This window comes from Pristis pectinata, chromosome 25 (assembly GCF_009764475.1).
Source record: "Pristis pectinata isolate sPriPec2 chromosome 25, sPriPec2.1.pri, whole genome shotgun sequence".
NCBI classification, from domain to species: domain Eukaryota; kingdom Metazoa; phylum Chordata; class Chondrichthyes; order Rhinopristiformes; family Pristidae; genus Pristis; species Pristis pectinata.
In genome coordinates this window covers 18187472-18211363 of record NC_067429.1, presented here as the reverse complement: position 1 = coordinate 18211363, position 23892 = coordinate 18187472, and the positions used below count along the sequence as shown (strand labels likewise).

Here is a 23892-nt window from a genome sequence, read left to right as displayed (position 1 = left end):
CAGAAAATTAAAATTTCTTGATTGCTTAGTGAGTAACTGCTCCAAGTGGTTTAGCTTTGAGACAGCTTTCGGATTTAATCCCTGAATCAGTGAGGTAGCTAAATCCGATGGAGCAGTAGTATCTGTCCCAGGTAGAGAGGGAAGGAACTGACTGGGATTCTGCTCCTGATTTCTGTGTCTTGCTGGTGAGTGTGACTGCCATAAGTAAATAAGCTGAAACTCAGCTGTTATGCTTCCTATAGTGAACTTGTTTGATGAAGTACTGAGGTACCATTTGAAAAGTTGTGAAGAATTTTATGATTTCCAAACTTTAGTTCTTTTTATTGAATAACCTGTTAGGATGGCTTAGCTGATAGACAAGAGTATAACCTTGGTGTCAGACTTTGTTCAAACTGTCTCTGATGGCTTCAGAGCATGATCTAGACTGGTATTCCCATTTCCAGTACATACAGCATTCTCCAAGTTTTCTTTGCTTGAGATGTTACATCAGAGCCTTAGCAACCTGATCTGACTTTTCAGATGGATGTTAAAGATCTCAGAAAGCTTCCTAAGAGGAATAGAATTCTGGTTTCATTGGCAAAATCCTTCCATGTGAATAGATTAACGTTATTTGATTAACCGGTTATTAATTTTCATCGTTGCTTGTCAGATATTACCACTTATAAAATAGCTTCTGCCCAAAATTACTGCATTTTGACAGTGGTGTCCTCAACAGCAGCAAAACATATTAAATGAAGTTACTTTAGAAAGTTTGGGATGTGGTGAAATGAAACATAAATGTGAATTATTCTTCTTACCGTGAGTGCTGCAGCAAATTTTCACAGGCTAAAGATTGAAAGCAAGGTGAGGTAATCCAGAAAGTGTGCCAGTCAATATTCATACAGGTACAGAAATATCGGTATAACCTCTCTCCTTTATACTTGTCTTTAGGCACTGTAAACAACTCATGATGACATCAATCACTTTTACTATTGCTGCAGGTCATCAGTTGATGAGTAGCTGACTGAGCCCCTGGCTTCAGGAGCTCACTACATATTGTGTTGGAGGGGTGGGAGATTGAGAAAACAGGTATCACCAACCAGTTCAGATTTCTGTCAATGCTCAAGAGACTGGTACTGTCTGTTTTCAGTATCCTTATGATTTGTTTGGAGTGCAGTGTAATTTAAGGAGTGCATAATATTTGAGGTGCCTACAAACTGCTCTGACCCATTCAGTGTCAGCCCTGGCCCCATGTACGGCACTGTTACCCCCTGAGTCAAAAGGTGTGAGCTCAACAACACATCAGAGGTGAGCACAAAACTTAGTCTGGCACTTCACGTCCAATACTGACAGAATTGGAGATACACTTAGGGACCTTTGTAAGGAGCCAACCTTGAGACCAGTCGGTTTGTTATCAGGTGCCCGTTCACTAGAAGGGTGGAATTTTGGTTGCACATCTGTAGGCTGAGATCAGTGGATCCACTACTTGTTGGGAAGTTCCCTTGAAACACTGAACTTTCATAAATTTTCTACATAGTGACCACATTTATTTTTAAGTACTTCATTGTCTGTAAAAGATTTAATGATGTCCTAAGGTCATGAATGGTACAACATACTTGTAATTAGAACTCCCCAGCAATTTGACCAGACCAATAGCACCATCTGCTGGCTGGAAAAAATCCTGGCTTTTATCCATCTGAACATTGATGGTCGGATCTGTAAAGGGAAAGCCATGAATGAAACAGATGAAAATATATTTTGAAGAGCTGACTAAAGTAGAAAGCTGGCAATTGTCTACAGATGTTTTTATATAGACTTCTAGAAGTAATTTGATAACATTCCTGGTACAAATTGGTTAGTTAAAACAAATGCTAAAGCCCAAGGAATTAAAACAAGCCCTGCAGATCCTGGAAATCTGAAATAAAAACAGAAAGTGCCGGAAACACTCAGCAGGACAAGCAGCATCATAAAATCACAAAACAGTATTAATATATTAAGCCAATGGGCAATGTTTCAGGTCCAAGACCCTTCATTTGCCAGGTCTTTAGCCTGAAACATTTACTCTTCTCTTTCCACAGATGGTGCCAGGCCTACTGGAACTGAATATAAATTAATGCCCTGGTCAGGAAATTGGCTGAGTGACAGGAGACAGAGATCGGAGATAATGGGCTGGTACTGAAACAAGCAGGATGGGAGAAGTTGTGCCCTGCGGGGATCTCAGGCAGTGCAACCATTACCCATATATGGAAGCAGCGCAGATGATGAGATGCCAAGTAGCTAAGTTTTGACAATATCACAAGGACAGAGTATCATAAGTGGTGCAGATAGAGACATTAAATTTCAAAGGGATATTAGTAGAGTAAGCCAACAGGCAAAACTTGTAAATGCATTCCAATGTAAGCAAATGTAAGCAAATAGAGCAGGCACTTTCTAAACTGCAAAATGCGACAAATAGTGGATGTCCAAAGAGGCCCAGAACCATGTCAATAATTCACTTAAATATCATGGATGGATTCAGAAAGTTATCAAGAAGACCAATGGAACATTAGTCTTTTTATCTGGAGTACTTGAATACTATAGGATAGAACTCGTGCCACAACTGTACAGAGCCCTGGTTAGATCATAGCTGGAGTACTATGAGTACTTCTAGGCACCATACCCAAGGAAAGACCCACCAGCCACAGAGGGAGTGCAGCATAAATTTACTAGAGTGATTACCTGACCCCAAAGGCTAAATTTAGAAGAAAAATTTGGAAAATAGGGTAGTTTTGCCTGGAAGTTATTAGGTTAATGATTGACACAAGGTTTTCAAGGTAGAGGTTTTTGCTTGTTGGGGAGACTTTGACCATAAGTCATAGACTAAAGATTTGAATGTGATTTTGTAAAGCTGGCAAGGAAATATTTCCAAATACAGAGGGAAGCAAAAGATAGAAATCTTTTCAGCAAATGCTAATTGATGCGAGGTCAGTTGTTAGTTTTAACATGAGATTGATAGATCTATGTTACCCAAAGTTATTAAGGATTATGTTCCAAAGGTGGGTATCTGGAGTTAGGTTTATTGAATTGTGGAATAGGTCCAAGCCTAAACAACCTCCTTCTATATCTCTGCTGAGTGAGTGAATTATTTGGATGTGAATTTTGTTTTCCCCATGAAATCTGCTGCTACTTATTTTCCTTTCTAAGTAAAGAAGGTTGTATCATATTTCCTTATGACATAGAAGGAGGCTATTTCCTTCCGTTGAGTCTATACCAGCTCACAGAGCAATCCCATTCCTCCACTAGTTTCCTTATAATCTTTTCTCCCATTTGATTAGCTCCTCCCAGATTCGACTACCCATCTACATACTAGGGGCAATTTATGATGGGCAATTAATCTACCAACCCACTGTGTTAAGGAAGTGGGAGGAAACCAGAGCACCTGGGGGAACCCCACACATAAGGAGAACATCAAACTACATGCAGACAGCACCAGAGGTCAAGATTGAACCCAGGGTGCTGGACCTGTGAGGCAGCAGCTCTAGGCTGTTACTCATTTCCTGTTATAGATCTGTACAACATTAAGAAGTTTTGCTAAAAGCCTGGCTGATCCCGTCCTTTCAGACCTTGCTTAAATGTATGATTTCTTTACCCAGATGCTAGTTGGAGCTCCCTTTGCAGAAAATGATTCAGACCCAAGGATGCCACAGACTGTATGTTTTTACTTGGTTCATATTTCTGATCCAAAGTATTTAATTTTAATTTTAACTCTGCTGACACAATGGTGTTTCTGGACTCCAGCTTGCACACACAGGAAGCTTATAAACCACAGAGCCCTTGAACAGTTGACCTTTTGGTTTAATGTCCCTTCTGTCACATCATAATCTCTCCATCAGGAATTTTTTTGGGATTTCCTTCAAATATTTCACTTTCACCCCTCTCCCAAAATGAATGTCCACCATCTGGACTTGATTCCTTGACTTCTTCCAGCTTTTTAATACCTTTCCAAGATCTTTCTGTGGTTCCTATAACAAGGATGTTGGGTTCAACATCATGTTTGTTAACAGTCAAACCAGGAATATATCCTGAACTGAGTTCATAATCTACAACGATCTGAAAGGACCCATATTTGGACTATTTTTAAAAATGTGTTAACGGTTATTGACCGATAATAGAGCCAATGTTGCCAGGTGCACTATGGGACTTGGTACCTTCATTAGCGAAAGGCACACTGCCAACCATCTTGATCTTTTAAGCTCTGCTGACAATACAATAGTGAATGCAGGAAAAGTTTCATTTGAATATTTTGGAGAATTGTTTTTAACTTTTTGCCATTAATCATTGAACTCAACAGAAAAGGAAATCAAATGGTCAACCTCTGCCTTCTCACTTACTGTTTGCACTGAAAGTTAAGATTAGCCAAAATTTAACATTTCTTCAATTCATAACACTTTTGGTTGTCTGGACATTTGCACTGAAACTCATCACTGATTGCCTTTATTAAATGTGCAGTGTAGAGATTGTTATATTGGGTTAACCCAACTTTGGTCATGGAGTATAATGGGCTGCACTCCTATATTGCAATTTAACATATTGAACGAAAGGAATAATTTCTACCCCATTATGTTTGAATATTCCCATCGTCTGGTTTGCAGATAGATATCTTTTCTTTGAATAGGAAGACATTTTAAAACATTCTCTAGGAAGATTTTTAAATCTCTTTTCTTGCTCTGATTATTTCAACTTGGTTCCATTCCATTCAACCAATATTCAGAAGGAAGAGCCTTCCCCTTTGCACCCAATCAAAACCCTGCATAGCTTTTATCAACCCTCCTCTTGGTATAGCTAACAGTGAGATCATACCCCAACAAGGGGGAATACCTTCAGGAATTATTGTTAAGGTAAGCCATGTTCATTAAATAAAGAAAGCAATTATACAACACCATTCTGATCTCAGGACATCCTAAGTTCATCGATGGTCAATTCAGTACTTAACATAGAACACTACAGCACAGTACAGGCCCTTCGGCCAATAATGTTGTGCTGCCATTTTATCCTGCTCTAAGATCTATCTAACCCTTCCCTCCCACAGAGCCCCCTATTTTTCTATCATTCATGCGTCTATCTAAATGTCCCTAATGTATCTGCCCCCACAACTTCTGCAGGCTGTGCATTCCACGTACCCACCACTCTCTGTGTAAAAAACTTAGCCTTGACATCCCCCTTATACCTTCCTCCAATCACCTTAAAATTATGTCCCCTCGTGTTAGGTGAAGTATTCTGAAGTATTGTACTATAGGAAATTCAGCAGCCACTTTGCAAAACAGAAAGCTCTCACAAACAACATCATGATAATGACAACCTATTGACCTTCTATCCGATACGAAAGATGGCATCTTTGACAATGTAACACTCTCATTATCGCACTGGAATGTCATTGGATTTTGTGCTCAAGTCTCTGGAGAGAGGTGGTTGAATCTACAACTTTCTAATTCACAGGCAAGAGTTCAGAGCTACTCTGGGCCAACATATTGGAATATCAATAGAACATTCAAAAATGAAGGAAATAAATTTATTCTCTAACAAAGTCAGTCAGGCCGACTGTTTTTCTTTATAATTAGTAATGTACTAACAAACTTCATTCTCAGATGTTCCCCGTGCCCTGAAGTAATTTTTGGTTGCATGATTTAATTCCCAGGAAGAATCAATGAATCTCCCACAAAAGTAAGGAATTTCGATCATTTAGTTCCAAACAGGACAAGAATATATTACTCTAAAAACTCATTCCCGTTGTTGCTTTGTTGGCCAGCTTGAATTTCACCTCGTGGCACAATCTATGTCTTTTGAACACAAACCGCACTTCACAACAATGCTTCCATATTTAACTCTGCATTTGATTAAGTTTTTTTGTTGTTTTTGGAAGCAGGCATGGTAGCTCAGGCAGTTGCATAGCTCACCACTTCAAGAAGCTGCATCATCAGGAAATATGTTTAACACATTGTAATTTCCGTCAAAATTCATTGTTGCATCCCTGTGTGTGTGTCCTTTACAAAAACTTAAATGGCCCTCAAATATCTCTAGATTGAAAGCAATGAAGAAAAAGCTTTGTTATTCTCTATGTTATGAAGGCAATGCTCCATTAAGTGAAGCCATTTTTTTTAGGCAGAATTGGATGGTGCATTGCCTAAGAATCATTCCTTCATCTGACACTCTGGTTCAAATGCCATTTAAATTTGCATCTCTACCTGTCCTTTTTTCCAGTTGAATGTTGAAGTCTGATACAAAATAGTTGTGAAAACATTAAGATGTACGGGTGGTGCAGTGGTGTAGCTAGTAGAGTTGCTTCCTCAGAGTGCCAGAGATGAGGATTCAATCCTGATCTTTGCACATTCTCCCTATGACCGTGTGGGTTTCCTCCGGGTGCTCCATTTTCCTCCCACTTTTCAAAGAGTTGCACATTGCTTAGTTACATACTTAGCCACTGTAAATTACCACTAGTGAAAGTGAGCGGTAGAATTCTGGGAAATGGGGTTAATGTAGGATTAGTGTAATTGGGTGGTTGGTGGTCAGCATGGACTCGATGGGCCGAAGGGCCTGTTTCTGCGCTATATCACCTTATGATTCTATAACTTTCTATCACTCAAAGGCTATTTGGTTTGCCAAAACCACAAAGCACAATTTGCAGTACATTCAAATTAAGACATGGAATAAAGGAAACAGTTTTCAATTGTAAGATAGATCTGTAACATAACTAATCCTTAACATAAATAATCCTTAACATAAACATGAATGCATTGTAACAGTAAAGTCTGTGTTCATTTTTAATTTTCCAGGTCATTAGTGGAAAAAACCTGAATAGTATCAAGACATTTGGATACTCAATCAGTGGAGGGCTTGATGTCGACAAGAATGGATATCCTGATATTCTAATTGGAACGTTATCTGACAAGGTCGTTTTACTGAGGTACAACTTCAAGATATGACAGTGAAAATGGTGCATGAAGTAAATGTAAGTGAGTTACAGAGTAAGGGAAAATTGGACCAGGACAAGTACACATGGTTGAGTCCTCATTTTAAACTCATGCAAGTTATTTTCCAAACTAGTTTGACTTTGTATTACTCATAATCAAGCTGCAAAACTTGGAGGTGTTTGAGCAGAATCAAAATAGATTTGATCACAACACAAAAGATCAACAGTAAAATCAAAGAGCTGGGAAATGAAACATTGAGGCTCTATAGTGCCACCGATAGCAGAACTCTGCAGTGACCATGTGTCTAGTTTACACAGGCGATGTCTGTTATATATACAGAGAGAAGAATTCATCAAGAAAAATTTATCAAGTGTGAAAATAAGTGAAGCAATTTTTGAAGGAAATCCTGGTGGATATAAGATATTTGCAACAAAATTAAGTGTTTGTTCCTCTTTTGATGTTACATTTTTAATATACATTCAAAATATATGGAAATTGAGCCAACATTTCACAAATCATCAGTCCTCAGCAAGAAGATAAAATAGTATTTGAGCTACAGTGGTGTAATTGTTGAAGTTAATGACATATATCTATTTACAGATCTCGGCCAGTTATTAATATAAATGAAACTTTCAAAGTGACACCAAGCATCATTGATCCTAATAATTGTACCAAAGATTCTTGGTAAGCATTTAACTTTTTGATTCCTTTCACCAAAGTTCTTGAATATTTTCAACACTTGACAAAGCATCATGCTGTAGAGCAATGTATCTCCAGGGGAAGCACTGCTGTGTGGAGACAAAAGAGATTCTGCAGATGCTGGAATCTAGAGCAACCCACACACAATGCCGGAGAAATTCAGCAGGTCATACACCGATGTAAAGGAGGCCACACCAGGAGCACCAGATGCAATAAACTGCACCCTTAGATTCACAATTGGGTGACCGCTTCGTCGAGCACCTTCACTTCATCGAGCACCTTCGCTCCATCTGCCGCAACAGCCGGGATCTCCTGGTGGCCAACCACTTCAATTCCACTTCCCATTCCCATACTGACATGTCTATCCATGGCCACCTCTACTGCAATGTTGAGGCCAGATGCAGGTTGGAGGAACAACACCTCATATTCTGCCTTGGAAGTCTCCAACTTGACGGCATCAATATCGATTTCTCTAACTTCTGGTAACCATTCCCGTCTGTTGTCTCTATTACCCCCCTTTGTTTTCCCCCATTCCTGTGGCCCCCCCTCACCCCTTCTCTTTCTCCTCCCCCGCCCACACGACCTGCCCATCACCTCCCTCTCATTCCCCACCTCCTTCCCTTTATTCCATGGTCTACTGTCCTCTCCTATCGGATTCCTTCTTTTTCAGCCTTTTGCCTCTTCCACTTATCTCCTCCCAGCTTCTTCCATCACTCCCTTTCATCCCCCTCCCCCCCCCCACCCACCTACCTTCCCCCCTCACCTGGACTCACCTATCACCTGCAAGATTGTGCTCCTCCCCCTACCTTTTTATTCTGGCTTCAGCCCTCTTCCTTTCTAGTCCTAATGAAGGGTCTCAACCTGAAACGCTGGCTGTTTATTTCCCTCTGTAGATGCTGCCTGATCCAGTGAGTTCCTCCAGCACTGTGTGTGTGTTGAAGCACTGCTATGTCTCTGTTTCAGAATAAGATCTATGCAATGTCATGGAAGGAGCAGAAGGGAAGTTGGACAATGTTTTTAAACCAAGGGCTTTAAATTCATGCAATTGAAAGAGTGCAAAGAGTCCGCTACTATTGTAACCTGCAACAATGGAATGGGTGCTTTATGAGTGATGCAGCAGTAAGTGCTACTGCCTCACAGCTCCAACAACTTGGGTTCGATTTTGACCTCCAGTCTTGTCTGTGTGGAGTTTGTACATTCTCCCTGTGTCCATGGGTTTCCCCAAGTGCTCCAGTTTCCTTCCACATCCCGAAGACTTGCCAGATGACAGACTAATTGTCTACTGAAGTGTATATGAATGGTAGGAGAATCAGGGTGGTGTTAATGGGCATCTGGAAGAGACTAGGTTGCAGGGAATGGGATTGCTGAGAGAGCTGGCAAAAACTCAAAGAGGTGATCGGTATCCTTCTATGTTATAAGAAATGTGAAAAAATGAAAGATTAGAATATTAGAGTGAGTGAAATATTTTTCTTCTGCTCTTTTTCATTTAGTATCATAGTGGAGGTTTGCTTCACATACATTGTGAGTACCGGAAATAAAAAGTACAATCGCAAAATTGGTAAGTATGACCATTAAATATGCTGCCTCCTTTTCATAATGCAGTTGATGTAAGCTTGTAGGATGATGGGTTTTCTTGCAGAATTGGGATTGGTGGATACAGGTACAATATACTTTTCATAGCTTTGAGCAGCAGAAAGTTGAAATTATAATCAAGGTTTTTGAATTGTTGACAACAGTGACAGTCAAAACATTAACTTTGCCTCTCTGTTTTCCATTAATCTGAAACAGTAAAATGATAAATTCCCAGTTTTGGAAAGTCAAGGAAGTTCCCAATAACAGTTATTATTTTTCATTAATCTATTTAGAAAATCTACTTAGGAAGAATTCTTAGCTATTTAGACATTGTACATATATAATTTGCATAAAAATTGTTTGTACACTCAGTTATATAGTCTAATATGAAGAATATGAACAAGCAGTTGTCTCTGTTCACTAACCTTCTCCACAAGGGACAGTGTGACATATTCCAACACATGTTCACCATGTGGAGAAATCATTCAGTATCTTTGTGAGCATCCTGAGCAGCCTTGGATGTAAAGAGAAATTTTCTTCTTGTTGGAGAATCTAGAACTAGAAATCACTGTTTAAAAATAAAAGGTCACTCATTTAAGAAGAGATGAGATGAGTTTTTTCCCTTCAGATGGCCATGAGTCTTTGAAACTCTCTTCTTCAAAGTGTGGTGGAACCAGGATCTTTGAATATATTTAAGACAGATGTAGATAAATTCTTGATAAGCAAATTCGCAAAATGTAACTGGACTGGGTTTCTTTCAGGTGCTTCAGTTTCCTCCCACATCCCAAAAATGTGCGGGTTGTTTGGTTAATTGGTAACTGTAAATTGCTGCTAGCATGTAGATGAGTGATAGAATTGGGGTGGGGCGAGGTAATGGGAAGATGGGGAGAATAAAATGTGTTACAGTAGGATTAGTGTAAAAGTGGGTGCTTGATGAGCATTGTGAACTCAGTGGGCTGAAGGACCTGTTGTCATGCTGTATGACTCCATATTTAGATATTGGTATCAATGCATCTGTTATCAAGACTTCTGTTTAATAAAAGCATACAGACAGGTTGGTCTTTTAGTGCTTTGTTGATGTGCCTGTTCAAAGCCTTTCCCTTGGCCCTTGTCCTTCTCTAATTTCTTCCCCTGTCATTTCTTTTCCATTGTATTCAGCTGATTTTGTTTTGCCACTAGAGTAAGTTATTTAAGATGCATTTCTGCATTTGAACAGCTCAGAAATGTTAATAGTTGCGGTAAATCATTGATGTTTTGTTTAAACACAGATCTTGAGTACAGATTGGAGGTTGAAAAAGAAAGACGCTCTCATCCACGGGTTCTATTTGTGGAGACAAAGAGTGTTACTTATGATGGGATTTTCTCAATGCCGAAATCAAAATGCCATAGTATTCATCTGGGATTGATGGTAAAGTAAACCTGCCTTGAAATCATTTTCTGCTCAACGATCTCTGAGTTGTCTTTTTTTTTATGTCTTGATCTGAAATCCTCAGGAATGACATTTGTTATGGTACAGACTACAAGTTATCAAACAAAGAAGACCAGACCCTAATGCAAGTTCATACCAAATGAATTGCAGAGAGGGATATTGATTCGAAAGTTAGTTTATTGCTTTTGATTTGTATTTCTTTTTTAAGATAACATTTAAATTCCAGTCCTTGTCCTTAAATAATGCTCTCTCCTTTCCCTGATATTGCTGCCTTGTCAATAAAATATGCAGCATGGCAGGTACTATATAAATGTGTTAACAATATAAGCATAGTTCCAAGTTCTGTGCTAGGAATTGGAATTTTCAGTCCATCTATGCTGATTGATCAGGTTTAACCTTCCTCCATTTCTTGCACTGGTGTTTGTCTTTAAAGAATCTGCACCTACTGTATATGGTGCCTTTTAACTCAGGATGTAACAAAGCACTTCACAACCAATTAAGTACTTTTGAAATGTAATCATGGTAGTAATATAGAGAACTTAATGTTGTGAAAAAGTATAAGGTAATTTGCTGGAAGGAATCAACTAGAAATTGGCACTGAGCCAAGGAAGGAGACATTACAGAAAGTAGTTAAGAATGAGTTTTAAGCAGGGCTTTTGGAAGAAAACAAAAAAGGTAGAGAGGCACACAGCATGCACAGACATACACATCACGACCCTCTCACTGTAGATAGTGGCTGCTCAGCAAAGACTCTATAATCAGCATGTGGAGCAATGGAAGGCAAATTACTTTTAAACATTGCCATGTGCAGTATGTTGCAAGTACCCACGCATGCATATGGTCACTCACTTACTCATTCACTCACTTCCAGGGCCCTGTACTCTGTCTCAGATTCCATATCCTATCCAGTTCAAGGTTATTGTTGTCATAGACATACATACACAGGGTATAAATGCCATGAAAATTAGCTCTTTGCAGCAGCAGCACAGTACATTACAAGATGAGGAAAAATATGTAATGTAAATTTAAATTAGCATAAATTATACATAAATTACACATGTGCAAAATAAACAACGACACCAGTGCAAGATTGAGAGAGTCTGGCAGAGTTAAGGTTTTCCAGATCAGTTCAAGAACCTGATAGCAGTGGGAAAGAAGATGTTGTTGAACCTTGGGTTGTGTGTCTTCAGGGTCCTGTACCTCCTGCCTTATGGCAGCAATGAGGAGAGGGCATAGCCCGGATGCTGGGGGTCCCTGATGATGGATGTCTCCTTCCTAGACATCGCCTCTTACAGATGTCCTTGATGGCAGGGAGAGCTGTACCCATGATATAACTTACTGAGTCCACCACTCTCTGTAGCCACTTGCGTTCCTGTGCATTGGAATTTCCATACCATACCATCATCCATTCCTCATTGTTCCCAAAGCCCAAGACTCCCCTAAAACCCTCCATGGTTTTAATGACTCTCCATGCCATTACTTCCCCTTCTCAGATTCTTATTCTGAATCCTCCCTGATTCTTGATGAGTTAGTAAGTAATCTTAACAACAGTAGAAAAGAAATCAGTATTATTGATAATATTCAGCACCAAGCAATCATTTAAATTCTTTGCCTTCTATCATTCTCTCTGTTTAATTCTTCAGTTCATCTATAGCATATTTCTTAACCTTTTATTATTTCCTCCAGTCTATACCAAAGACTCATTGTTTGCATTTTATATTCCTCTGTTGCTCTGCATTCATCTTTTGCTACCAATGCCTCATGCCATTTGATCTGTTGTATTTTACTGTATTTTGCTTTTAATCACCATAAACATTTTGATCATAAATACCTTTTATCTTCCAGCCATTGCTGCATTTTTAATGATTACTTATTTAAAAATCGTAATATATTTTGGGTCAACAAAACCCTGGCTGATTTTTTTCCATTCTTTAGTGAGGCCAGTTCTATTGACCTTAAGTTCAGCTCATCTGAGCCCAATACAGTTTGAATTCTGAGTATCGGTGGCTTAAAGCTATCTGTGTCTGTGTGTGACAATGATGGGTTTCTGATATTAATTCATACTGAAATGATCGTTTGTGTGTTTTCCAGGACCAGGTGCAGGATAAACTTCAACCCATCTTTATCACTCTCAGTTACAACATTGCCAGTAAAAGCAAACCAATTCAAGGAATGGCTGTTATGAATGATTACCCCATTTTGAATGAACCACGTAAGGGCAATAGCATAAAAGAGGTAATTTGGAGAGTTAATCCACCTAATTATTCTCAAAGAGTAGTAAGCAGCAAAGAGGAAAAGCAGGATATTGTGTTGGGAGCTTGGAGAGTCTGGAAATGAGACAAAAACTAGTTAACAAATGATTTAGATTGCATTTTGTGTGTTGCTCCAGACTCCAGCATCTGCAGTTTCTTGTGTATACATTGTATAACTGACTGTGCTCACGAACCGATTCATTTCGCCAAACTAACTGGTGTAGGGGTTGCCTATTTTAACTTGCTTAGCTATGTTTACGGTTATTTATCTTGCTCTGTATATTCTTAATTAATTATCAGTAGTTTAATTTGTTTCTAAATGCATTATTTGTTAATGATATTTACTTTTTAAAGAAATTAATTCACTTTCAATGTTTTTAAAATCTTCCTGAATATCAGGAACAGTGAATCAAGTATTTGATAGCATGAGCTTGCAGGACAACTGTGGCGCTGAGACCTTAAGGTCCTTGGCAGCTTTGTAGCCATAAGAGCAGCTGCAGAATTTTCATTGAATCATTTGTGAATTTTTAGGGATCAATTTTTACTTTATATTCATTTTATATAAACTATGTCATCTTTTTACAGATACATATTCAGAAGGAATGTGGGCATGATCGGATCTGCAAAAGCAATCTCCAAATGAAATACCAGTATGGCATGCTAAAGAGCAATGATGATTTTCTTCCTATCAAACGGTAATGGGAAAAGCCTCTTTATTCAGGACTTCTAACTGGCGCATAGAAAAGCATTGCCAAGACTTTGCTCTGATGCCAAATTCATAAATACTCTTTAAATTCCTCCAGGACCTCATGCCTCCCCATCTTTGTAGCTTCTGCCAGTCCTACGACCCTCTAAAATCTCTTCAGCTCTGGCAATTCCAGCCTCTTGCATATCTCAGTCACTACACTACCCAAGTTCTGCATTTTTCTGGAATCCGTTGTCCCTCTCTCTTTCTCTTTTCCTTCTTGCTGAATTGATTTAGGAACAGAAAGGTAAAGTAATTGTTAGTTTAACAGCAAAAGCAGATGTTGTATTGGCTCAAGTGGTTGCATATTGCATGAATTGGCAGCTTGAAAAATCCTGGGAAATTGTGAGTTACATTAAGATTTTGGTCACTGGACTTCCTTCCAACACCATGAGAAGGGTAAAGAGCATGGAGATTATAGCAGTTGGAGGAAAGAAGCATAATATATAAAGAGCTGCTGATTTTAGTGATCTGGAGGTAAACTGAGAATTGATAGACGCCTGTAACAAAATGAGACAAAGTTTGGAGCATTCTTTCGAGACTGTGACAGTTTAGAGAACAATCATTAATGCAAGTGAGATTATGGAAGACTACCCAAATGCAACTCCTCCACTGATGTGGAAAGAGTAATGAAGCATTTGCAACTTCAAGTAAGATACTGCAAGTGCTGAAAATCTGAAAACAAAAACAAGAAAACGTTTAAGAAAACACAGCTTCATTGGAGAAACTGAAATTCTTTTCTTGTTATTCTGTTCAAATGTTATTTTTCTCCCAATGGATTGTTTACCCCAGGTATGAAATTCTTGTTCCTCGGGATAGGGAGCAGGATGCCAAGGTGACAAGTTCCATCTTGGTAGTAGGCCACAATACTGTATGATAATGCCTTCAGCTCAGTCTTCTTCCCAATTTCACACGAATGATGTGCACATGAAAGTGAGAAAAGAATGAAAATTCCAATAATAAATAAAATGTTAATGGTATAGAAAGAATGAGGATTATGCAATTCCCACCACATCTTTGTTATGTAATACTAATATACGTTAAACTCTATTGGGGTCAGAGTTGTAATTGTTTCTTTCTGTTGATGTTTCAATACCAGAAAGAATGGCAAGCAAATCTTGGAGTACAATCCACAAAGCAACCCACGAGTCAAGCTTGTGTTGCAAGTAAATATTACAAATGAATCAACAGATCTCATTGGCGAGGACGCACACCAGGCCATGCTGAACATTACACTACCAGACACACTGTCGTATGGTGGTGTTCGCTCGGTAAGGAGGCTACTGTAAATTGCCCTTGCTGTAGGTAGATGAGTGGGAGGAGGATTGGGGTGGAGTTGCTTGGCATGTGAAAGAGAGCAGGTAAAATGGAAGAATGGGCATGCTCTGACTTGATAGGTCAAATGGCCTCCTCTATGTCATCAGAAATATGCAAAGCTTGATATTCATGATTATTGGTTGCAGTACATTATTATCTAAGTTCCAGAACTACACTTCCTCAGAAGTACAGTATGAGTGGTTTAGGTTTAGAGGATAAAATATAAAAATGTACAATGACTAATTCCCACAATCCAGTGTCTACATTTTTAGTTGGTGATCAGCTAAGCCAGCATTTATTAATCCAGTGTCATCTTAAGCAAAGATATGAAAGATCCAATGTTTAATTGCCTGAATCAATATTGAGTTGTCTGACCTAGGCTATCGCTCACTAACATATTGTAAATTATTTCTTAGGCCACAATTAGAACAAAGAACAATAGGTCAGGGACCTCGCTCTGGAACAAACTGCAGTGTTTATGACCAAAAACTGAAGATCCTAAATATTGGAAACACTGTGCTACAATTTTGTGCAAATTCCAAACTCCAGTGAAAAATAGAACATGGTTGCAAATTGTGGACTCTATAAGGATGCATAAAGTTGTACAATTGTTCTGGGTCTGGAGGCCATTCACATGGAAACAAACATCATCTGAGCCCATGAAGCCTGCTTCTTCCTGACATAAATGGAGCCCACGATTGTGTAGCACTGGGAACTTGAGTCAATAGATGCCCTCAAAATTCTTAACTGGCTACTTTTCAAATCCTTACACTGCCCCCAGCCTCCCAACCTGACCTAAGTGGACAGATGCCCTAACCCATCTGATCTGCCGAACCAACCTGACTCCAACTCCCATCATCAACCAACATCCCACCTCTCAGGCCTACTCCCTGATTAGTGATCTGATCTACCAACTGCTGATCCCTTTTCCCATCAGTCAACCCAAAACCCCTTCAGATCCCAGACCCTCCCTCCACATCCACCAGAGCTAAGCTCCCTCACAATCCCATCAATCATTCCCAGCCTTCAGATGGAAGTTTTTCTTTGCATTCTTCACAATGGAAAAGCATGCAAAAGCCATGCCTTGAAAGTACGTAGCACACAATTCCATGGGCCTCAAGCACTAATACATTTCCTAGTGACGTCCACAAATAACCCACCACAAAATATCTAATGTACCGGTTTTATAAAATCGTATGCCATCGACTATGTGCTACCATACGATTCCCTCAACTTTGCCACAAATGTTCTCTAATGTTGAAAAATCACCATCGAGATTCAAGTGCAAAATGATATTTTGTGCGAAGTGCCAGAGATCTGACATATATTGTGGGATAAGCTGGATTTGTTTTGCAGTGCTGCAAGAAAATATAACCTTTCTGTTGTGTCTTTCTTTTAGGATAAAGTGAAATGTGATCCCAAGGGGAGTTCCACTTTGATCTGTGATTTAGGAAACCCTTTCAAAAAGGATCAGCGCGTATGTTCTTCATCTTTATGCCTCCAGTCTTATGCTTTCATAGGGTTTGTTCCTGATATTCTGCAAAGGCTACTGCTTTTGGTTTTAGAGTCATACAGCACAGAAACAGGCTTCTTGGCCCACCGTTTCCACATTGACCATCAAGCACTCAACTCTGCTGATCCCATTCTTCTTCTTGCACCCCTATCAACCACTCCCAATCTTCTGGCTGCCCAACTACATCAGGGGCAACATCCAGTCGCCAATTAATCTACCAACTAACATGTCTTCAGCATATGGGGGGAAAACCAGAACATCAAGGGGAATCACACAGATCACAGGAAGTATGTCTGACCTGACAGCATCCAAGATCAGGACTGAACCTGGTCACTCGAACTGTGGGATAGCAGAGCTAACCTTTGTGCCACTGTGCTACTCTTCGGGGAATGACAAATTTTAGGGAGTCCATTGTGGTACTGCAAGGCATCTTAGAAGATGATCTTAATGTTCACAATAGGTGGTTGTAATTTGATGAGTAAGGTATGTGGTTCGCAAACTTGCATAATGTTCTGGTAGTTCCAAAAGAGTAAACAAAAAGAGAAACAAAAACATAAGAAGTCCCAGGGTTGGGGAATGAAGAACTAGGGGGAATAGGTTTAAGGCGAGAGAGCAGAACTTGAGGGGCAACTTGTTCCCCTGAAGGGTGGTCCATATATGGAATGAGCTACCAGAGGAAATGGTTGAGGCAGGTCCATTAGCAGCATTTAAAAGACGCTTGGACAGGTACATGGAGAGGAAGGGTTTAGAGGGATATGGGCCAAACACAGGCAAATGGGACTAGCTCAGATAAGCATCTTGGTCGACGTGGACCAGTTGGCTGAAGTGTCTGTTTCTGCACTGTATGACTCTATGCCTCTTTAAATGTTCGAAGAACTCAGCCTGTCAAGTAACATCTGTGGAAAGAGAAACCAGTCAATGTTTTGGGTCAGCAACCCTTCCTTAGAAGCTTCCTTAGAAGTCACTGACCCATAACATCGACTCTTTTCTCTTTCCACAGGTGCTGTTTGACTGACTGAGCCCTTCCAGCATTTTTGTTTTTGTTTCAGATTCCAGCACCTGCATTCAGTTTCCAAAAGAGCAAAGTTGTGTTCAATGACTGAATACCTACATCAGTGTATTAACATATGTAGATAGGTAAACAAGTCATGAGGAGGACACAAGGACACTGCAAAGAATAGGATAAGTGAATGAGGAGAAATATAGCAGATGGAGTATTGTGTGGAAAAATCTGACATTATCCTTTTGGTAGGAAGAATACAGTAGAGATAATAAGACAAAGTGCTGGAAATACTCAGCAGATCAGGCAGTATCTGTGGTGAGCTAATTTTTCAGGTTGAGATAAACTACAGAATGCTACAGTAGAGAGAGTTCTGGATGTCACAGGAAATTGGCATGCCGGTTCAATGAATAATTGTGATAGCTTATATGGTAAGAGGAAGTGCAAAACAGGGATGTCTTGCTACAGCTCTAACAGCACTTTGATAAAAGCACATTGGAATACTACGTAAGTGTTAGTCTCTGTATTTAAGGATGGATGTACTGCATTTGGCAGCTGTTCAGTTCTTAGTTTGACCTGCTTAATTCCTGGAATGAATGATTTGTCTTTTGAGGAACAAATGAACAGGTTGAACCTATATTCAAGGGAATTTAAAACATGAGAGGTGATCATATTGAAACATGTAATGTTAAAAGGGGGCTTGATGAGGGAGATTTCGAGAGGTTGTTACCCTTTGTGGGTGTGTGACATAGTTTCAGAAAAAAGGATGACCCATTTAAGACTGAGATGAGAGGGGACTTCTTCAGAGGTTCAGATTCAGATTAGTTAATTATCATATACACAAGGGCGCAATGAAATACTTTGCTTGCATGAAACTCAATGAGTAAACAAAGGTTTATGAACCTTTGGAATGCTCATCCCCAGAGAACAATGACGGCAGAGTCACTGAACACGTTCAAGACTGAGATTTTTTTAATATATCATTGGGAAATCGCAGGTTGTAAGAAACAGGCAGGAAAATGAAACTGAAACCAAAATTTGAACAGCAAACAGGCTCAAGGGGAAACACCTGTTGTTATTTCCGATATTCTAATATTCTGATTATATCTTTATTCTGCACTTTGTGGTATAAGCTGTAGCTCAATTGGTTACATGCTCATCTCTAAAGTTATAATAAGAAAGGGACTAACTAATCACATTTCCTTCACAACTTCTATGAGGTTTGCAAATCTTTCTATAAATCTCTATTGAAATACTCATTTAATTTACAGAAGGTTTGTGAAGATTGGGCCGGAAGGGCCTGTTACCACGCTGTAAATAAAATCTTTAAAAAAATCTTAAAGATAACACACACACACCACACACACACACACACACACACACACACACACACACACACACACAAAGCGTTCAAACAGAAGTTGGTTAAGTAGCCATTCTGATATGAACATGAGACAATAAAGAGATTCAAGTTGTGACAAAAAGACACAGATGCCTCAGGGAATTCTGAGGAGAAAAAAGTAGGGCAACATCAAGGATGCAGGTCATCTCTCCAGCCTAGAGTTCTTATAGTGTAATTTAGACTGTCTTGTTTCATTATTGCATGCATTGATCTCTCTAAACCACTAGGTGGTGAAAGTACACTTCATCACAACAGCTGGTAAACAACAAGTTACCTCAGCATATATAGCAGCATGATTTGCAATACTAGTAAATTATATCATAAAAGCTTATTAGAACCAACAGTTTTCTCTAAGTTACTGTTATTGCAGTAGTTAACCAGATATCTTAATTTCTGATGCTCCACTCTCAAAGTAAAAGAGTTAACATCTATGAATTCAGATATGGATTCATGCCAGTATGTTAACAGGTATTCTAAAAGTAGCGTCAGATACTGCTAACTCAGTTCTGCTACCTAAAATCCCAGCTTGCAGTCCTCATCCCATGCCTGTTCTTGCCTGTTAGACGTGAACTTTATATTCTTAAAATAGGTAGCGGATGGGTTTGTTTTGGGTAGAGCCACAACCAGCCCCATTGTATAATAGAAGATCCCTGGATCAGTATAGGCTCCATGGGTCAAATTATCTCTGGTAACTGTGAAGTCTGTATGAAATGATATAAGATAAGTGAAAAAGAAAATATGGTACAGGATATGCCTGTTACCTATTCCTAAAATCTGATTATTAAGCTAAAAAAGAAATACTCCTTGTTATTCAGCAAAAATGCATAACAGCTAAGTATTTAGTTCTAGCTGTAATCTCAAAGGGAAATATGTCCCACTCCCCTTTGTTGGGAAACTACTGTCCTTCAAAGCATCATCTGGGAATCCTTTGAGTACCTGTATCTAACATCAGTAAATTATGGGAAAGAGTCTATGACAGGGATGGTAATTTAAATAATCTTACTGCCTATTGTGCCTGTAACAGCCCTTTAAAAGAATGCCTTAAAATTGCATTTGCTGCCAGTGAGAGACTTGCCCAATCCTAGGCTGGTCACGTGACCATTTTCAGGTTAGTCCCAATCCTAGGCTGGTCTCTGCTGCCCTGGCCCAGGTTTGTCCATACCACCTAGACCCAGGTTGGTCTCTGCTACCCACCTCTGGCTGGATCCTGCTACCCAGGTTGGACTACTGTGCCCAGGCCCAACATAGCACCTTCTACACATAATGTAGAACCCACAAACATAAGTCTGGCTCAGCTGGGCCTCAAAGACTGACAATTGGCATGGATGATCTTAGTCAAACAACTGGTGAGGTTGAGGAGGTTGGTGTCTTGAGTTTTCAGTGGCAGCATGCACAACGCCTTTCCAAGTTAAACAGGGTGATGATGTCACCATTAGCTCCTTTTGAGAAGATGTGGTCTCCCAAGAGGAGTCCTGTTCCAACCCTCATAGTCTCTACCGAGCTTATGGAAAAATTGGAGTGTCATATCAATGTTATATGGGACAGACAAGTTTTCTTTCAGATTCGGAAAATCCTGTAGAAAACAGAACCGCCCCCAAAACTGCCTCAAACAGATTGACAGTTGAAAAAAACCCACAGCTTTGTCAGCTGTAAAGGCTGTTAATGATATTTAAATGTCTCTGATATTCAGAAACATAAACAGAATATTGAAATTGAAGTAAATGATTAAATAATCATTTAAAAGAGTTAAATACTTTAAAACATTTTTTAAAAGTGGCTTTGCCTCTCAGTCCACAACTCTATAATCCCCTTTAATGGACTCTCAGCATCCTGAATCTGTTTGTAAATCTAGCGCTTCCATGTTTGACAGTGCATGTGTGGAAATTCCGGACTTACTGTTGTTTATTATGCTAACATTCACTTCTGATTGTTGAATCAGAAGTGGAAAGTGATGTTGGGAATTTACACCAAATTTAAACCTTATTTATCTCAGAATTATGTAAGGGGCAGGAAGTTCAAAAATATTTTAAAGGTAACAAAATGGGATATATCAGAGAAAGTTGGTGAATGTTACATTTTTCTTTTGTAGGCTGGAGTCAATATAATCCTGGAAACGACAGGAATAACTCTTCATATGAGAGAAATCACTGTCGGACTCAAACTTTCAACGTAAGCATATTTTTTGCCCATTTGCAGTTTCATTAAAATTAATGTAAAGCATATTTCTTCGTCATTGTCCTTCACATAATTATAACCTGATTTCTTCAGTAAAGTTAAACATTTCGGAACCAGTTCACTGTGGCACAAACACCAGAGGATTCTTGAACTGTTGCAGTTTTGAATTGACTCTGTAGCTCAGTGTTAACCTTTATGTTACCTGTCTGTATATCTTGCATCAAAAGCACATCAAATCACTGATCAGAGGGGACGTAACAGATTTACCAATGGAAATTAAAAGATTTAATTAAGGAGAGAAACAAAAACTCTGTGTCTATTCCCTGGAATAAAGAGGAGGGTTTCTGAAGGATTGCTTACGAGTATGAGTGGGTTCGATGGTATACAAAGGGAAGATCTGTTTACATTGGTAATTAAGGGATGATGATCACCAAAACAGTAAAGGAAGAAATTAGGAAATCTTATGCAACGATTTTTTTTCCTCATGGGATGTAGGCATTATTAGCAAGGCCTGCACTTAATGCCCATTTCCATTGCTCTAGAGAAAGTGATGATCAGCATCTTTCTTGAACTTCCCATTGGCCTGTAAGGAGCCAGTAAGTTGATTGACATGTTGGGTGCAAAAACTGCCACCCTCCATATTTCTGCCATAGCTCTGGTCATCTTAACTACTGGATGTTCTGAAAATCAAAAAAACACTGCAGATATTGAAAATCCAAAATAAACACTTAAAATGATGGAAATACCCAGCAGGTCTCATCACATCTCTTAGGAAGAGAAAGAGAACTAATGTTGAAGACCCTTTGTTCAAACTGGTAAGGAGAGAAAAATAGCTTGTTAAGCTTCAGGGTGGATTGGGGAGCCTCAGATAGGGTAAAATCAGCATGACCACGGGGATAAGGGTAAACAAGTTTATCTGGTCAATGAGTGAATGGAATTAGAGAGTTAGAACATAGACAAAAGCTCACAGACAAAAGAATATCAGAGTTATGAGATGCGGCACAGGAGGACATGCCCAGCAGGTCAGGTTGTGCACGTCCACCACTTCCAGAGAAAAATAAGAAAAAAAGGAAAAGAAACAAACAAGCCAAGCCAATATCGGAGATGGGTGACTGATACGGACCAAGAAATCAAGTTACCTAAAGTTGTAGAATTCAGTATTGAGTCCAGAAGGCTGCAACATATCCAGATGCAAGGTGAGGTGCTGTTCCTCAAGCTTGCTTCGGACCTCATTGTAATGGTGCAGGAGGCCACAGAAAAATAAGTCAGAGTGGGCTTCAGCTTTGTCCCCCCTATGTCCCCATCTCAATGAATTCCAAGCTCAACATGATGTTGACCTTTACTTCCATTGCCTCTGCCTTCATGCCCATTTCTTTGGCCAGAGGCTTTTGCCCCAAACCGTGGATCTTTTCACCCATTTTTAGCATTCTTCATCCACCTGGCTGCTTACAGTCATTGCTAACTACCTACGCGATATTGAATGTCTTGACTTTTCCACTCCCCTCTTGCACTCTAACCCATCCCTTCTGAACTTAGAGTACTCCATTCACTAAGAACCACCCCTGATATCATCATCAAACTCACTGACAAGGGTGGTGTATTGTCATCTGGCGAACTGATCTCTCTCTATCCTGCAGAGACCAGACATCAGCTCTCAGACACCTCCTCATTTCATTGGGAGATCTTCCCTCCACAGTTTCCAGTCTGGCACAGTCCACTTCTATCTCCCACCCAAATCCACCAACAGTACAGCTCTAACAGACCCATTGCTTCTGCCTGCTGTTGCCCTGCCAAACTTATTCCTTCCTACCTTCCTATCATTTTTCCTCTGTTTCAGTCCTTTCGCATGTATATCTGTGACACAATCATCGTCCATGGTAAAGAGGAGCTGTTGAGACTGAGAAATGGAAATGGTCAATGTGACCATCCCACATCAGGATAGTCTGAGGCCCTTTACATCTTCCCTTGAACGGAGGCCCAATCAGTTCTCCTCCACCCATGCACTCACACATTGAACAACCTCTCCTTCAACTCCACACACTGCTCCCGTTCACCCATTCAGCAGATAACCTTATTTTCATGGTTACTCTGGTTTTACCATATCAGAGGTAAACCCCCTCCTTCACCCCACCACAGTAAACCGGCTTCTTTTCTTTCCTTCCCGGTTCTGGCAAAGGGTCTTCAACCTGAAATGTTAACTCTATTCCTCTTCCCACAGAAACTGAATGTTCGGCTCCTGTCTGGGCCTCAAGTCATCACAGCAAATTCATCATCAACGCACAACTGCACACCGCTCAGTAATGTGTAATCTCAGGAACCTTAAAACTTTAACTTCAGTTCACCCCCCCTCCCTCCCCTTCCCACTTTCATTAGACAGGAAACAGCAACTTTCCCTTCACAGAAAATCTTCAAGCTTTGCTAATCCCACGCACAATTTCCTGAGATCCCTTTGGGACATGAACCCAGCACCTCCCAGTCCATAACACCAAAGAATTCTCCAAGAAAGTTTTGGTAGATAACAACTTTACAAACACTTTGTATCTCGCCAACTGATCTTCAACCTGCCATGGAGTATATGGACAACCCTAAATGGGACAAGGATTCATGGACTATGTGGGAATCTATTGTATGGGATACTTAAAGCTTTGCCTGGCTACAGCTGTGGAAACCCTGATCAAACCATAGGCACAAAATAACGCTCTATTCCTGCACAGTCGGCAGGGCAACATCTTGGAGTTATGCTCGCTGACCAGTAGAGCATTGGACTAGTTTGGGGACCTGAAATTACAATTGTGATGACAGTTTCTGCTCCTAAAGTCATATGAAATAAGGAGTACTTTGGCACAGTGATAAATAAGGACT

The 23892-nt window shown here is 39.8% G+C and overlaps 1 protein-coding gene across 1 annotated transcript in view; it reads left to right on the top strand.

The window, feature by feature from the left end:
• LOC127583006 (integrin alpha-3-like) overlaps window positions 1-23892 on the top strand; it is a 147636-nt gene that overhangs the window by 102176 nt on the left and 21568 nt on the right. Inside the window, exons 9-17 of the mRNA XM_052038693.1 lie at window positions 6789-6919; window positions 7527-7610; window positions 9116-9183; window positions 10466-10605; window positions 12718-12861; window positions 13464-13573; window positions 14723-14894; window positions 16340-16417; window positions 20945-21024. Of these exons, the coding sequence (XP_051894653.1) occupies window positions 6789-6919; window positions 7527-7610; window positions 9116-9183; window positions 10466-10605; window positions 12718-12861; window positions 13464-13573; window positions 14723-14894; window positions 16340-16417; window positions 20945-21024 (1007 nt within the window). The remainder of the gene's footprint in view (window positions 1-6788; window positions 6920-7526; window positions 7611-9115; window positions 9184-10465; window positions 10606-12717; window positions 12862-13463; window positions 13574-14722; window positions 14895-16339; window positions 16418-20944; window positions 21025-23892) is intronic.